The sequence below is a fragment of the Ammospiza caudacuta genome, chromosome 5 (assembly GCF_027887145.1).
Source record: "Ammospiza caudacuta isolate bAmmCau1 chromosome 5, bAmmCau1.pri, whole genome shotgun sequence".
NCBI lineage: Eukaryota > Metazoa > Chordata > Aves > Passeriformes > Passerellidae > Ammospiza > Ammospiza caudacuta.
The window spans coordinates 16,258,803-16,276,749 of record NC_080597.1 but is presented as its reverse complement, the minus strand read 5'-3'; the positions used below and the strand labels follow the sequence as shown (position 1 = coordinate 16,276,749).

General features: G+C 41.4%; 1 protein-coding gene across 3 annotated transcripts; it reads right to left on the bottom strand.

Annotated features, from left to right (window-relative positions):
- Positions 1-4,169: 4,169 nt before the first annotated feature.
- Positions 4,170-17,255, bottom strand: CMAS (cytidine monophosphate N-acetylneuraminic acid synthetase). Of its 3 annotated transcripts, XM_058804891.1 has the most exons (9): positions 17,054-17,105; positions 15,356-15,456; positions 14,281-14,423; positions 13,894-14,049; positions 11,133-11,266; positions 10,159-10,253; positions 9,307-9,478; positions 7,649-7,799; positions 4,170-6,903 (listed from the first exon to the last, which is right to left on the bottom strand). In XM_058804891.1, the coding sequence occupies exons 2-9, from the start codon at positions 15,418-15,420 to the stop codon at positions 6,629-6,631; spliced, it is 1,191 nt and encodes a 396-aa protein (XP_058660874.1). In that variant the 5' UTR covers positions 15,421-15,456; positions 17,054-17,105; the 3' UTR covers positions 4,170-6,628. The 3 variants fall into 3 exon arrangements, with proteins under 3 accessions (XP_058660874.1, XP_058660872.1, XP_058660873.1); XM_058804889.1 differs by lacking the exon at positions 15,356-15,456 and having other exon boundaries at positions 17,054-17,255; XM_058804890.1 differs by lacking the exon at positions 15,356-15,456 and having other exon boundaries at positions 14,284-14,423; positions 17,054-17,255.
- Positions 17,256-17,947: the final 692 nt, after the last annotated feature.

Sequence of the window (17,947 nt, the reverse complement as noted above, 5' to 3'; positions counted from 1 at the left end):
CAGGTGTACGTGGTTTCAGAGTCAGGTGTCAGACCTTGGTTTGACAACCAAATCTACTTTGTCATTTATTTATTTTCTTTGCTCCAAGGGGATATAAACAGACTTCGTAAACCTGAATAAAGAATTTTACCCAAGATAATATGAAGAGAAAAACAAATGACAAACTTGCAAGAAACTGAATGTATAAGAAATCTAAAAACACATCATAAGAAAATTACCAAAAATTTGACCCCAGACTTGCTCCTTCTGTAATAGACCATGATTTGGAAGTGCCTATCTTATTGGACATTGCTATTGATAATTAAGTTGAAAACTGCAGCATTTGAAGATCTGAAGTTTGTTTACAGAAGTGTTTCTTTTTTTCCTTTTCTTTTCTAACACTATATAGTTCTTTGATGTAACTTATTTCTGGATTAGGTACCAGAGAGTCATTGTGTTTTAAATACAACTGATACAAATCCAAATAAATTTCAGTGCCACATGTTGAGCAACCGTAAATGTGTTTATTTTCCATGTGATTTTCTTCCTGCAAAATTCCTGTTTCCAGTGTTTTGATGAGAAGTATTTTACGTCCCACTCCTTGAGCAACAAAACCAAACCACAGCTCAGAGACGGCTTAATCCAAACAGCACTTATTTATTTACTCTGCCCTGATAAACAGATTTTCCAAGAATCAGCTGTCTGCGTCCACATCTCAGGGAGTGTTCTACCAAGCCACACGGCTTCAAGGCAGAACACAGTTCCTGTGTGTGAGAGAAGCTCCTCTCCTGGGTGTGTTGTTTCTGAGGTACAGAAACAACCTTGATTCATCAACACTCATCTCCCTCCAGCCACAAACTTCACACTTGCCAGGCAGCCACTTCATTTCATACCTGCTTTGTGCAAGCTGGCATCAACACCTACTGATTTTGCAACTGCATAAAGACACAGAAGTTATGGTGCTGAGGAGAGCGGGAGAAAAGCCTGTGTGCAGTCCTTTGACATTTACCAACTCAACACAACCTGAGGGAGATGATGCCCTGCTCTATACAAATAACCATTTGATGTATTACTTTACTCTTCTGACATTAAAATCACTCACTCTTCCCCTAGAATGCAACTGTTGCCCTCCTTTCAGGTGTTTTACTTCCCCTATTAATAAGTGGCAAGAGATCAGCTGATGAAAATAATTGGACATTTTACTTAGAGACTTATTTTTTTCTGGCCATTTGAGTATGGGAAAAAAAGCCAGAGGGTCCTTGGGGAAATGAGGTTTGCAAGTGAGTTTAGCTGCACTAAGACTGCTGTAAGCAGTGTTTGTACCACACATTGTATGCACACAGAAAAAGGATTGTTTATATCAACATCATACTCACAATGTGGAACTGTGTGTGAAGGGACAGGATGAGGACTTGCCTTGTGGACCAAGGTAAGCTTGCTCAACTACTTAAACCTACCCATCAGCCAGGGAGGTAACGGTGTGCTGCTCAAAGTGCAGTTAGCTCTCTAGCTGCTTTGGGGGGATGAGGAATGAATCAGTTTACAGCATGGCCTACTGGCCAAATAAATGATTTACGTAGGTTAAAATTAACAAAAAAAAAAAAAAAAAAAAAAAAAAAAAAAAAAAAAGTTTCAGCAGGGCTTAATCAGAGCTAGGCCATGTGTCTCTGTGCTACCCAAGCAGCCTGGCTGGAGTAGCCCGAGCTCCCTTGCTGCTAGCAGGGCAGCAGTTCAGAGGCACCGCAGGGCACTGGTCCAGTTTGCTCTCTACATTGCCATGCACTGCCTGCAAGTTTACCCCCAAATCCCCTTAAAACCTCTTGACTTCCATAATAAATCAAATGTCTGCTTTGTTTGAGCAAAGTGCTTCAAGTGTTGATACACTGATGTGGCAAGCCAAGACCAGGGCCTGTTTGTGAGTTATCAGAACTACTGCCCATAAATCAGTTCAGACTCCAGGTGGAGATAAGTGTAGCTCCTTAAGGTCCTTTAAGAGGCAGCATTCAGAGAATGGAATTGATCCAAAGGTAGATCATAATAAATATATTCAGGAAAACTTAAAAGTTCATTAAGTGACATGAATGGGAGTGTTTTATATTTGTCTAAATCGGGTAAAGGGCCGTGAGGGGAATGAGGAGAAGCTGAGGCCACTTGGTTCTGTTCAGACTGAGGGGAGGCCTCGCTGCAGCCTCGTGAGGGAAGGGGAGGGGCAGGCCCTGATCTCTGCTCTGTGTGACCAGGGACTGGACACAGGGAATGGCTGGAGCTGGGTCAGGGAGGGTCAGGGTGGATATCAGGGAAAGGTTCTTCCCCAGAGGGTGCTGGGGCACTGAACAGGCTCCCCAGGAATGGTCACAGCCCCAAGGCTGCCAGAGCTCCAGGAGTGTTTGCACAGCGCTCTCAGGGATGCACAGGGTGGGATTGCCGGGGGGTCTGTGCAGGGCCAGGAGCTGCACTCCTAATCCTGAGGAGTCCCTTCTAACTCAGCTTATTCTGTGATTCTGAAGTACTTCACCCCATTTGGAAGCTTTTTAGAGCAAGCGTTATCTGATGAATAGAAACACTTCTGCTGGGCCTCACTGCTCAGGAGGATCAGTGAGTGGTGACTGATCCCCTCCCAACCTGAGTCTGAACTGCTGTGCACAGAGTGTAACCAGGAAAAAAAAGGTGGAACAGTAAAAACAAAATCCTACATGGATTACTACTACTGTAGTAGCAATAAACAGGCTACTGTACCCACTGTACTAGCCATAAATAGGTGTGCAGCTATACCTTCAGATAAAAGTTACAGCCCTGGAGAGACTATTTCCATGTTTAATACAAGAGTAGTCATAACTAGTCCAGATATATTTCAATTTAGGCCAGAAACTTGTCTGCAAAGCATGTGAACAATCAGGAAAACATGGTATTTTCCAGAATGTTCTCCAAACCCCTGAGGACGTTTTGGCAGGGAACTTCCACAGCAATTTACTGTATCTCTAACTACAGATAATAATGATCACTGATTCATCCAAGGTACCTGTACTCTTACATAATTCTGCATGTACTTTTGCCCTATTTTCCTTAATTTTTAAAGATTAGATTAGTCCTATTGATGATAGTAATGCCATGTTCTTCTGCTCACTGTATCAGAGCTACACACTGACATAGAATGAACCACTAACATACATTGTGAAAAAGAAATAAAATGCAGTTGGGTATTTCTTGCACAAGAAATAGGAAGAAGACTCCAAAGTTCAGAACCAGAACTCTATCTATTGTCAGATTCATGAAATACATGGCCTAAACCTGTTGTAAGTATTCTGAGGTTCATTAAATGTCTGTAATCCATGTCCAGCTCTGGAAATCCATGAGCTGCAAATGTGCTGAGGCCACAGAAAAACTGGAAAGCACCACTAAATACAACATGGTAAATTTATATTCCTCAGGCCTTTCCATGGCTTCCCATCTTTAATTTTACAGATATTTTAACACAACTCCCTTCAGTCCAAAGTGAAGAAATCTGGTTTGGCTACTGCTGTGACTGAACCTGATTCCTGTCTTACATCATCCATTTTATCCTCCCACATTTACTCCCTTTGGAGTGCTACAGCCTTTTCAATACAAAATAAACAAAACATGCAGTATTCAAGATACACACAAACCACTGAATTATACAGTGGATTATTTTTATCCTATTTGCTAGATATTCTTTTTCTAATAATTTATGTTTTTTTCAACTGCTAGCACACACTTCAAACCACTAGATACTTTTCTGAATTATAACTGCTCTGTGAAAATGGATATTTTAACACTTATGTTAGGATTGTTTTTCAGTTAAGCTCAGCATATTTTATATACACCTCAGTTTCACCAGGCCCTCTCTTTGCTAACCTGAATAATTTGGTATCATTACCTTCACATTGCTCACTGCTCATTCTCTTTCATGCCTCTCCCACAGAATGGGGAATGCTCTATTAAACCAGAGCCACATCCATAAACGTACCTAGAATCACAAAAGGGGACAGACCAACCTGTCCCAGAACGGGGAGAGAGAAAAACAAACCCACCATCCAAAGATTTTTCAGACAAGTGTATTACTGGTAAGTTTTTCTAACCCATTTATGCATCAGGTTCACACATAATGGTATTTTTCTTCTGTACAGCATTACTGCTCTTGTAATGGTAACAATTAGAATGATTGGTCTCACTGGGTGGAATTAGACTAATTTAAACTTATTTCTGCAAAAGGTAAATAGTGTTATAAGACCAAAAATTAAAACCAAAAACCTTCCCCCACACAGGGTCTGGAAAAACTGGTTACCTAAAATGTGTGATCAAGGTTTAAAAGTCTTAAAAACTTGAAATCAGCAAGTATTAAAACATATCTCTGACTTCAAAAGATATATGTGATTCATATTGATTTGAATTGACTTAAGGTCAGAACTTGTTACATCACCGAACAGGAACTGGAGAGGAAGATAAACTGAATAGGAAAAAAACCAGATAAAAATAAATAATGAGAGTCAGAAGTGGGTGAAGGTGTGAAGGGTTAATTTGGGCACTAAATCTGTCCACCTTTGCCATCATAAATCATTTGTGTGGCACATGAACTTGGGAGTGTATGATTTGCAGTACAGAAACTCACCACAAGCCAGCCCATAACCATTCTCTACTTAGAAGACTAAAGAAAGCTGTTTATTTAAAATCTGATGTAATCAGCTACTTTTTCATAATAGCTTACTACAAATATTTACATAGTTTCCTGTTTTTCCATTTCACATAATCATGACAGAACAGCCCACATTACCTAAGATCTTCTTTGAAATAACCTAGATGAATTGAAGCAAAAAACCAAGAGCTCACAGGGCCAAAAGATGATCTCAGAATTATCCCAGAATAACAAAACTGACCATTGAAATCTACTCTGAATGAGTAATATCCCTCTAATCAAAGGCAGTTGTGGTGTCACATGTACTGGAACAGGACTTGGGAAAATATTCTACACATTTGGACCTTTCCTGGAACTTGGTATTTCACCTCTAAGGTGACAGAGTTACCCTCACTGTCTCTGCCTCTCTGACCCCTAAATCCTTCATATGATTGAGGCCTCTTCTATAAAATCAAGAGGAGTAATTAAGGCATCCCTGCTCCTACCCTATAATTAGATTTTCCACTACAGTGTGGGCAATACAAATCTGAACCTTTTAGGAAGCACATCCTGCATATCCCATATCTTTTTTTGGTAAACAGTCTCTAGAGCTCTTTTATCCTTCATATTCTTTCCAATGTAAGATTATACCATGAATTATTAAAATGAAAACATTGATGTCCAAAATGTGGCTCCCCTCTTGTCAAAGTCCATGGGATTTATCCAGCGCAGAATCTTAAAACGTGACTGAGACACTTAAATTTAGGTAACTTAGAGCTGATTAGTACAATAAAAATTTTATCTGTTAACTGTAGATAGGCAGTAAACCATTTTAGTTCAACATTTTGCTTTCTGAAAGGAAGTAAACACAAAGTTTATCAGAGGCCAGCATATCAGGTGATATACTGGGAGTATAACTATTTATACAATGCAAAATTTAGCAGAGAAACAAAATAAAATGACAAGCCATTATCATTCACCTCCCTTGTAATTGCCAGTGTACCATGGGTATTTTCATTTTTTAGCATAACCCAAATCAGAACTTAACTCTGATATATACTATTGTATTTGTAATGTACAATACAATTCCTATTTTCAATAAATACAAGCATGTAAACCAGTTTTAACATGCTAAAAGTAGTCTGTATATATATTTTATGTAAACCCACATCAACTACAGTTTGGTTTTGTTTTTTCTTTAACAGCAGCTACTTTTCCATACAATAAACCTAAAGACTTTTATTTGGCTTTAATTCTTTTGAGGTTCCAATATAGTCTTCATAGAAAGAAACTGAGTTTCTGCAAAGATCTCAAAGACAATGGGAAATTTAACTCCAAATTTGGCAAAATATTCATTTAGGCACTTCAATAAAACCCAAAATAAATTCCAAGAGGTACAATTCCAAATGTGATTTAATTATTTATGAGCTTCAAACTGAACACATGTTAAAGTGCTTTTTTAAACTAATATTAACTTGTTTTACAGTAACTGTGCTATATTTTAAAAATAGAGGAGGAAGTTTTATTGATAAGTATTTTACATCTGACCTCTCCAGCACATGTTAAAACTCTTCCTTGCTAAGGACAAAGCTTGTAAAATGCAATCACACAACCACAACACCATGCATTTGATAAAAGAAATGCAAACCACATGAGCAAAACTGACAGAAGTTTTGGGGTTTTTAAGCCTGAATTACAAATCTTCAAGTCATGCAAAATCATTGATCCCTGAAAACATTCAGATTACGAAATAAAGAGGTGTCATTCCTGTAGGACAGGTGTGATGATTAAGAGCAGATTTACAGGGCACTCCCTCTTGTAGCATTCCTCCCATTGCACTTAAATGGCTTTTAAAATCATCATGGATGTGATCATATTTTCAGCATATAATCATGAATGTGGGACCTGCAATTAGGGGGAGACACCTTTTTAACTCTACTGTGCTGTAAAATTTGAAAGGTAAGCATTCCTTTGGGATATAGATGTACTGAGGAAGAAAGGCAGGACTGACCAACGGCGTTACTCTTTTTCCATCAGTTCCTTATTTCCTTTCCTGCTGTTCTCATTTCTCCCCATTTCCTTCCCTGCTGAGCTGATTTCTTCCAGCTGCTTCCTTGCAGAGTTCACTTTCTCTAAGAGCAGGAAAATGTGTTCTGCAAACTCGCGCACAGCTCCGCAGCCACCTCTGCTCTTACAGATGTAACCAGCAGCCTTCTGGGCAGCAGCACAGGCATCAGCAGGCACAGCACTCATGCCTGCCTGCTTCAGGCACTCCACGTCAGACTCCTCATTTCCTGGGGAGGAGGATGACAGGCAAGGCCAAATATCACACAAGGGAAAGAATCAGTATTTTTCTCAGTGTTTCTCCGGGTATGCAGTGATCTGATTTTTGAATTTTTTTTTTTTTGGTCACAATGTTCAGCAGCTCAACAGCACTTTGCATATGCAAGTCAGGTGCTGGAAAATCATGGTGATCCATGTAAATGATGATCACACTTCACAATATTCAGGCAAGAGAATGCTACTTTTAAGAGTAGTAAAATTATGTGAGCAGCTGAATAAGCATTGGCAGGACTCCTCACTTAGCCTGTCTCTGAAATACAGTTTAGCACAGAAGCACATGGCTTTCAGTTCTAATTCTGTCCATTTCTGACTACCATTTCAGAACATAATCTATACCAAATCCCCCTGAAATCAACTACAATGAGTTCAAAACTGTCAGCTCAAAGTGTATACTTATCAACATTTTGATATCAAAATGTTTCCTAAAAACAAAAGCTTTCCTATAGCCCACTGGAAAAACAGTGAAGACTTCCCTTACCAAATTACACAGATTCATTACTGTCTATAACATTTAGATTGTACCCTAACAGGCCTTGAAATACCTACTTTTGGTGATTGTGTGCTGCAATGTGCACAGCAATCCCATTAAATTCAGTATATTTACAAAGAGAAAAGTGGTTTGAAGCTCAGCAGCAGTACAATGATTCCATTTGTCTATGCTATTTAAATTAAATAAACCAAAGAAAAGGAACTGACCTAAGTAAGCCACCTCTTTCCAGCTCAAACCCATGTCCTCCTGCCAGTCCTTCAGAACCTGTAGTTTATTTGTTACACTGACTTTTGCTACACATCCCAGCTGCATGGCTGACAGTGTTTTTGAACAATCCCTGTCAGAGATGAGTCGGACCTATAGAAATAAAATTAGAGTAAGTTCTACACCAAAGAAATAAGACATATAAGTTGATTTACTATTACAAAAAAAAGCAAGTTTTGCTTGTAGAAGCTCTCTCTGGAAAAGCAGTGAATGATTGATTTTCAAAACTCAGAGCAGAAGTGATTAGCATCCAAAACCAGAGTCTTGAGGTTCCTTTAGGAAGGTGAAAGACCTTTCTGCAGCCCTCCCTGATGTTCAAAAATAATTTACATTTGTCTTTTTAAATGCAACATGTACTAAATAAAATTCTAAATATCACAGTATGGTTGCATGGTGACTATCTAGTGTAGTATGATCTAATTAAGTCACAATGTGGAATTAGAGAATTTCCAAGAAAGATTTCTGAAATGCTTGCCAAAGTAGAACATGAAGTTTTTTCCTTGGCCCCTCTACTTAATAACTTAACTTTATTTATAGCACCATTTCAGAGCATCAAACCAACACCACACAGACTGAAGCAGCACAGCACATTATCTCTGGAAGTTCATTCCAAACTCGAAATTTCAGGAATGGTGCACAAGGTAAGCTAAAACCAGAAGATAATTGCAGCAGGATTTTTAGAAATCTCAGACGCAAATCCTTCAAGTTTTCTGTCAAAGATGTAGACAAGCTTATCTTCCCTAATTGCTTTTAAATACAAACGGATGCTTGACACTCATTTTAAGTACAGGATGAAGAGAAGAGGAACAAAAGGCAGGACTGTATCAGTAACATATACTACAAATAAATAAAGTGCAGCACAAAGGCCTAGAGATTTTCCATGAAACATTCCAAGTCAAAGAAGGTATGGAAATAGGCTCCAACAGGCACAAAACAATGATTACAAGCTTCCTACCCCTCTGGCTTTCTAGAAAATGAAGCTGAGGGACTGTTGAAAAAACATCTACTCCATTTCACAGGAGTGGGCTCTGGGGTGACCTCACTGTGGCCTCCCAGTGCCTGCAGGGTGCCCACAGGAAAGATGGAGAGAGACTCTTGACAAGAGCCGGGAGTGACAGGACAAGGGGGAATGGCTCCAAAGTGTAAGAGGGGAGGATTAGACTGGATATGAGGAAGAAATTGTGCCCTGTGAGGGTTTTGAGGCCCTGGCACAGGGTGCCCAGAGCAGCTGTGGCTGCCCCTGGATCCCTGGCAGTGTCCAAGGCCAGGCTGGATGGGGCTCTGAGCAACCTGGGATAGTGGAAGGTGTCCCTGCCCGTGGCAGGGGGATGGAACAAGATGGTTCAACCCAGGCCATTCTCTGATTCTGTGAAATGGAGAGAGATGCTCTAATTACTGTGCTTGAGAACTTTTTCAAAACTCTTGTTTTCCTCTGAGGCTTCTGAGGATAACATTTGTCCCAACCAATATATTATGCTGCTTGACCACAAGCACTGTGAAGAAACTTCAACTTCTATGCTGCAAGAATATATTTTTTTAGAATCTTTTAATGTGCAGGTTACATGAGACGTGAAGGCTCACTCTTCAGAACAGCACTCACCTGGATTCCTCTTTTCTTCAACAGATCAATGCCAACAATATCTCTGTAATCGTAGGAGACCATTTCCTTGTGATCTTCTGTCACATAAATGCGACCATTGGTCAGACATCCATCAATGCTGCAAACCAAGAGCTTCACCTCTTTTAGTGGCTCTTTGCCAAAATATCCAAAGCTAGACAAAGAAATTATCATTTTAGGATAGAAGTTTTTGCACACTTCAAAACCCCAAGTATTTCCCATACAACTGTAACTTTCAGACAAAAGAATCAGCTTTGAAATTGTTCTTTTCTAATGTTTTTTCTCGTGATCATCACTCTCCAACTATATTGTCCCTCTTCAAAGAAACAAACAGAACTATCCAAAAGACAGCTTATTTATGTCATCCATTTAAAAATTAGGATGAAAAAGGCACAGAAAACATACTCCATTCCCACCCATTATTTCCTTAGAGCAGCTGCAAAGACAAGGCAGCTAGTGAGGTGGAATCAGCTCATGCCCTCTACACAAACATTCCCATTCCCAGGCATTAGTTATAGTGGTCTGGAGCACGGAAATCTGGGGCACCTCACCTGGGCAAGCCAGAGATGATGGTAACACATTGCTGAGGTACAGTAGGGCTTACACTCTTCCCCAAGCTGAACTTTAAGGAAAAAATCAAACTACCAAAATCCCACCATGTAACAAAGGTAATTCAGTTGATTTCAATGGAGAAAGGAAAAAATCCTGGGCAGAAATAAAGCTGCCCAATTATCTTTGATCTCCATTGCTTACATTCCATGCATTATGAATTCTCATGACCACACTTTGAAGCAAGCAGCACCAAAGAAATAAGGGAATAAAAAGTGCTTTTACCTCAACACTCTCTGCTCTGCAATAGGCCAGTCAATGTCTATGTCAATATCCACACTGTGCTCTGCACGCATTTCATAGTAGGCCATTTTACCACCCTGAAGGAAATAAAATCCACTCAAATTTTATGCTTGGGTCAACACAAACACGAAACTCTACAATTTAGCACCATGCAATAAAAGCCAAGTGCCTTTGGTTATAGAGTGGCCACCATAGCTTATATAAAAGTGAACCATCAATTATGTTTTTGCCAGTGACACAGAACCATTTGAAGGAACAGTTAGTAACTATTGAAGAAATAGTTAATAACTATTTCCATTTTACAACTAGAGAAAGTGTGCAAGATGTTGTGCATTATAGCAATTACATCACACTAATTTTACTAGCTCTTTTAATCAGCAAAATAGTAATACCTGCAGCATTTGCTTAGGAAGACTATTTTATTATTTGCTTACTGTTACTTAATTTCCAAGGGAAATATATCCACCACACCACAGTGTTGTTCTGCACCACTACATTGGGATGTAAACATCAGGAAAGGGAAAAAGACTGTTAAAGTTACAGTACAAAAATTGGCATAAGATGAAACTGGCTGAATATAGAAATTTGCTGATTATGACAAGGCTCTGACACTGCATGAGGCTCAGTTTCACACCTTTAGTGGCACTAAAATGAATTCTAAGATACACTGGTGAACTCCTGCAAAGCTCAACTCAGTATTGTATTGGTTTAAGGTTAAAGCTATATAAGACATTTATTTGCATAAATTTATTTGCTGTGGAGGATGCTGTTTACTGGAACTGCCCTAGCTATAACTAGCTCTGCTAAGATACAAATAATTAGCAAACTGTTTTGAGGTCAGAGTGCTATTTCACACTGACTAAATCAGAAATCAAAACAGATTATTGAATTCAGAACCCTCTACAGCAAGAGTAGATGTATTATTCTGAAGAGCATGAAAAACCAGAAGCACTAACCTGCAAGTAGCCTTTCTCAATCAGATGCCTCTTGGCAAAATAAAACGAGCCATTTTCATAGAGCTCCCCAGGCCAGTCTTGCCTCCGGTACCGCTTTGCTGGATTCAGGTTTTGGGGTTCTGTCATCTTGTTTTCTGTTAACAGAGGAAAACAATTAAAGCAAAAGCCTTAAATAATTCCTGTTCAGAGTCACTTAACAACCTAAATAACTTTCTGTTGAAAAATTAAGGGTATAATTCAGTCACCAACTTCTCTCATTTATTGCCTCCTTCTGCTTAACTTTATAAAAAATCACAGTCTGGTTTGAGTTGGAAGGGATGTTAAAGATGATCCAGTTCCTACCCCTTGCCATGGGCAGGGGACACCTTTCACTATCCCAGGTTGCTCAGAGCCCCATCCAACCCAGCCTGGAACACTTCTAGGGATACAGAATCCACAACTTCTCAGAGGAATCACTGAATTGCTTCTCTTTTTGGAACTGTGGATAAATTGGAGGACTACTCTGTATGTCTAGCAGTGAAAAAGGAAACTTTTCATTACCACTTTAGAAAAAAAACCCAAACCAACCAAACAGAAACAACAACAAAACCCCAAGAGGTTATTTGCTTCAAAACTCATTCCCACAAGGAGTAGGAGGGACATTCTACCAGACTGTCCTTGCCAATATGAAAGAAATACTATTCCTGTACTCCAACTCTTATTGCACATGGGAATGCCTGAATGCACTCTGATACCTGAAAGGACCAGCCTGAAATCTGGAAGGTGAAAAAAGAGCATATGTGAATAATTTTTGCCTGTGAAAACATCTTGGGACTTCCCCAAAATACATCATATTTAAGGATATGCATTAACTCTTCATAAGTGTCCACAAATAAACAAACAGCTGTCTGCACAAACACCATCCCAAAAGATCCCACATTATTACCAATGACAATTGTATATGCACCAGAAACCAAATCAAGGACCAGTGACTTTTGTCCTTAAGTCCCTTCAATCCAGATGTACAAAGAAGCTAAAATTCACCAGGTTTCATGATCCAGTAACCACAAGAAAGTTAGAGGGCATTCTCAAACACCCAAAACATCCTAAGGCTTTAGTAGATACACACACCCCTTGTGTTTCATCACCAGCTAAAGCTTTGTGCTCACTGAAGTAAACATTTCCAGTCACAGAGAGACACCTTTCTCTTTGAGGGTCTATCAATATTAAACCTTAATGCAGAAGGAACAACAGAGCTACACAAAAAAAAACCCCCCATGAAATTCTTTTTGCATAATCAGTACTCTAAAGCTGCATGGAAAAATAAAAAGAAGAAAAACCATTGTATAATGCTGCTGTGAATAACTGTCACCTGAAACACCACACACCCTAAAGGCCATTTGCATTTATCCTTAAGCTGCTCATGTTGGCACAATCTGTTTCCAGCTCTCCTCAGTCCTTGCAGCTGAATAATTCCTTAGCTCTCACCACATTAAAAACGTTTGGATGTCATTTTGTGCAGAAGAATTACTTCTTTTTTTAGGTAGGCCTCGAGGCTTTCTTATTTAACAATCTGCTTCTGGGACACAAGCACTTCAGGAACCCACATGGCAGATCCACATGAGATTCACTCTCACATTTGTCCCTTCCAGCATCTCAAGATGTGTATGTGGCTTGCTAAACTGCAATCCACAGAATCCTGAAATTGCCACCCATGCTTTTGATATTCCTCTTATACTGCACAAACAAAAAGCATCACTTATTTCTCCTCTTATGGGGAACAATGACAATGTTCAAGTGTTTACTCTAAACAAAGGCTTAACTTTTATTTCATCTTATCTCTAAGATCAAGCCTCATTTATTACACATACTCTTTTACAGCATGATGCTTTCTAAACTCTCAGAAAAATTTCATATGAAGCAATTTATATCTCAACAAAATAACTGTAATGCCTGAGTAACTTTAATTTAAAAAAAAGAAACCAAGTAGAAAAAACACCAAAACTCCAGTGTGAGAGTACCTGAAATAGCCATTTTTAAAAAATGAAAACATTTCTGCTTTAACCACAGAAACAAAGCCAACATACAAAATGTGTGGAATAGCTCTTTGTACCAGGACAAAAAGTGCTTTATAGCTAAGGCAAGGTGCAATTTTATTTGTAAAATGTCAGTCTTTGGTTACCTTGGCCACTGTAGCTAAGGGCCATATTTTCTCTGGGAAAAACCAGTCACATTTTTCTGGATGAGCTAACCAACATGAGTTCAGTAAGTACTCATGACTCAAAGGCATTTTGCAACGTGACATAAGTCAGCAGCCAAATTATCAGGATGAAACAAAACCTAAGTCTGCAGGCCAAGAGATTGTCATCCCATTCTCACCAAGATTTTTATCTCACATTTTTGTCATTTGTCAGCTACTGCATAGCAAGAACAAACAGTTTTGTAGTTAGGACCTCAGAGTAGTGTCTGAATACCCATAAATATCCACTAGGAAGAAGTTAACATGCAAGGTTTTTTCTGGAACTGTATCTTCAGCTTAGACAAGCTAATATAATGTTAATATAACTTTAATTTCTACAAAACAGTTACAGAAAGGCTGAGCAATTCTCAGTAATATCAAGACACCAGTGCTTGGAAGGAATTTTTAAGCCATCTCAAATCTCTTGGAGAGAATTCAGTCTATGCTTCAGACATCACTTCCTGAAATAGGACAGGTATGAAAAGCAAGAATTTGGAAAAAAAAAGTGAAGTATAACTGTAACCAGAAACATCTAAATATTACCTCCTTTCTTTACCTCACTCCATCTGAATTGATGCCTCCTCACAACAGAGAAGACAGAATCAAAGCCCTCCTTCTGGATCATGTCTGCCACTTTTATAAGGTCACTGGGATGTAAACAGGGAGATGTTGCTTGAATATTTCCTACAATATCAACCTCTAAAGAAAAACAAAGAGACATTTATGAAACAATTCACACCCTTACTAACACACAACTGCAAAGTATGGTAAGTACCACACACCAAAAAAAAAAAAAAAAAAAAGGAGAATCTGAATCTTTCTGGCTTTTATTTACTCAGTGTTTTACTTTACTTATTTTTCTAAATACTAAGTGCATCATCCCTCTGGGGCTACGATATAAAAGCTCAGCATATTTCATTCCTGATTTACCACGATGATGATTGAGAAACTCTGTGATGGCTTCTAGGGAAGTGGAGGAGTCTTGAGAGACTTCAGGGCTCCTGCGATGGACCTGAGCACCAAACTGCTTCGCAACCTTCTCGATCTCGTCGTGGTCTGTGGAAACCCATATGCTGTTGGCAGACAGTGACAAAAATTAATATAAGGAATAAATCATTATTGACTTGCCTGTTGCAATTTAACCTGAAAAAAGCCCCAACTTGTTTATGTCTGTACTAAAACTTGCAATAGAAGGAACTAATTCTTGTGTTTGTATTAATAAAACTATCCCAGTCAGTCCAACCAGCAGCTTTTAACAATGGGGATAAAAAACACCAGAGTGTAAAATCTGAATCTTGAGTTGCATTTCATGCAGGAAGCTTAAGCAGTATAAAATTTAGAAGTGTTACCAGAAAAATCCAGTGTCAGCACAAAGAATTTGTTAGGCATGTTAACAAATCTGTGAATTGTGAATGCGTTAGATGTGGCATTCAGAATCATGTAAGAGTTTAGTTTACAAGTAAAACTGCCACAAAGTTAAAATATTAGCTTATGCTACAAGTGTGTTAAAATGTGTTAATTGGCCTCCATACACTCCCAGAGAAGGAGCCGTTCAAGTTCCATATGTTTTGGCACAGAAAACTTCCAGTACTGGTAAAGCAAGACTGCAATCGTTCAGGGAAAATAAACATTTACAAAAGGAAGGGCTAATTCTGAGTATCATGTGATGACAAACACTGAGCAAGTGTGAAGCCACTGCTGTCATCGTGATGACAAAAAAGCATGAGAGGTATAAAAACAAAAGCTATGAAAAGTCACCCTTCCTCTCCCAGCAATGTGGCATTCTCAATGCACTGTCCAAAGCAAATGGTGCTGCAGTTACATTTCTTCCCCCAAAGACATTGTGGGATCATCAGCAGAAAAATATGTGTGACAGCAACAGCAATGTCAAGTCACACCCTGAGAACAAACACACAAGAGGTGTTTTCCAGAAACTGCTTTGGGATGGTGAACTTAAATACACATTCCCCATTCAACCACGAGAGTTCTGCTGTGTAACAGGTACCTTGCACAGCTGTTCCATAGGTGACAAGGCAAACCTGGTGCATGTCCACCTACTGCACCTGCCATGCCTCAAAGCCAGGCTGCACAACCCTGACTGGCTTCCTGTTGGGAAAATTCAGATGCCAAAGAGAAGCCACAGCAGGTCATTCAGCAGTACAGATTCACAATCATTAAAAAATTATCAGTAACCTCAGTAACCAGAAATGTTCTTGTCTGTTTCTTTATTAAAAATAAAACAGAGTACTGCATCCTCTACTTTTCAGATACAGCAAGAAAGGTTTTCCAGGCCAGATAATGACAGAGCAGCTATGAGATACAGTGCTCTGGATCCAGCTGGGCTACATTTCTCCTCGACTTGTTCTGAGCACTATGCAGCAGGTTTGCACTGGGAACTTGCCCCTAAGAGTGCTACACACTGAGCACATCCTAACCATGGCTTTAATTACCAGAAAATGTGTAGAAAATCCTCAGTCTCACTCCTGCAGAGAATGTAACGCCTCTATTCTCAACAGCAACAACACACGTTTCTATCTAGCTCTAATTATTGCTTCCGAAGTTTCAGGCACTTGGCCACAATCTGGGCTTCTCTTCTGTGTCACATAGGCACAAAAGATTATCTCCTTTAACTTGACATTTGAGTGAGACTGCTTCTGATGTGCTGGGTCCAGCTGTGGGCTGCCTGATACCAAAAAGGAAAAATAGGAGCAAGCTCAGCAGGAGCCAGCACGATGACTGGGCCTGGGAGCACACATATGCCAGGAGATGCTGAAAGAGACATCTCAGCAAGGAGGTGATTTCACTGCTGGGCATGGAGAGAGGAAATAAGGAAAATTTTTCTGGGTGAGCACAGTGAAATGAACAGAAGGGCTGTGGGATCTCCATCCCTGGAGATGCCAAGCTCAGTGCACGCTGTCCTGAGTACCGAGATGACAATGAACTAAAGTCATCCTGTGTTTCAGCAGTTCACAGGAGATCACCTCCAGCCTGGCAGTCCCATTTAATGCAGATGTCTTAATGAAGTAAACCCATCAATATTTACAACATCACCAGTTCGTGGCCACCGAACCACGCATCAGAAAAACTTTAATTTCAATTTACTGTGTAAGACTTTAATTTCTCCATTCCTCTGCTGCTCACCCTCAGCAGGAAGGGACAGCAGAGTTCTTGATAGGGTGCTTGCCCTGCCTGACCCTTAACCCGGCGCCACAGTAACTGCACCCCCTTGTCCCAAGTGAGGATCAATCCTGCCTCAGTGGCAGAGTCACAGCATGGGTCGGGCTGCAAGGGACCACAGCGGGTCAGCTGCTCCCACCTCCCTGCTCCAGCAGGTTCCACAGGATTTCATCCCGGCAGCTTTTGAGTATGTCCATGGAGGGAGACTCCACATTCTCCCAGGGCAGCCTGTTCCAGTAAAGAAGCTCTTCCTCCAGTCCAGGTGGAACTTGCTGGGCATTAGCTCCTGACGCTTCTCCTGTCCCATTGCTGGGCCCCACGGAGCAGAGCCAGGTCCCTGCTCTGAGCCCTCCCTGCAGACACTGACAGTCATCCCTAAGAGCCTCTTGACGAAGCAGCAGCTTTCCCCAGCCCCTCCCTGGGCCACGGTCCCCCGTCCATCCCGAACCAGAGCCCCCCGGCCCGTCCATCCCAAACCCGAACCCGCCGGGGGCAGGGGAAGCGCAGGGGGGCGGCGCATGCGCACCTGTGGAAGACGCCGGCATCGATGGCGGCGCGCAGCACCCAGCCGATGAGCGGCACCCCCGCCAGCAGTTTGATGTTCTTCAGCGGGATCCCTTTGCTGCCGCCCCGCGCCAGCACCAACGCGGCCAGGTGGGGCTGCGGCCGCCCCTCGCCCCCATCCATGGCCGTGTCTCTGTCCCTGTCCCGCTCCCCTCCTCTCCTGCCGCGCCCTGCCACGTTCTCGGACCGCCCCCTGGGGCATGCCGGGAAATGTAGTCCTGCGCTGCCGTGCATGCGTGTGGGGAGAGCGGCGGGGAGACGCCGGGGGGGACAGCGAGGGACGCGCCATGTGGGGGGCTCGAGGGGGGATGGCGAATGATCCAGCCTGCAGGGAGGAGAGGGTGCTCTTTTGGCACAAGGTGCCCCGCAAAGCCTGCTTTCACGGCAGGATGGATGGATGGATGGATGGATGGATGGATGGATGGATGGATGATGGACGGACTTCTTCGGTGTGTATCTCTTTAGTCTAGAGAAGACTGCGAGGGAATCTCATTAATGCATGTAAATATCTCAAAGGGTGCCAAGAGAATGGTGCCAGACTTTCCAGTTACAGGACAAGGAGCACTGGCCATAAACTGAACACAAGAAGGTCAGCCTGAGGAAGAACTTCTGCACACTGAGGGTGGCAGAGCCCTGAACAGCTGCCCAGGGAGGGCCTGGAGTCTCCCTCTCCGGGGACATTCCAACCCAGCGGGACACGCTCCTGTGCCACCTGCTGCAGGTGACCCTGCCTGGGCAGGGCGTTGGACAGGGTGATCTCCAGAGGTCCCTATAATCACAATTACAGGATAATCCTGTGGTTCTGCAGCTCTTTGTGGGCGTTCGCGGGCCGTGGCTGCCGTCCTGCGGGCACACA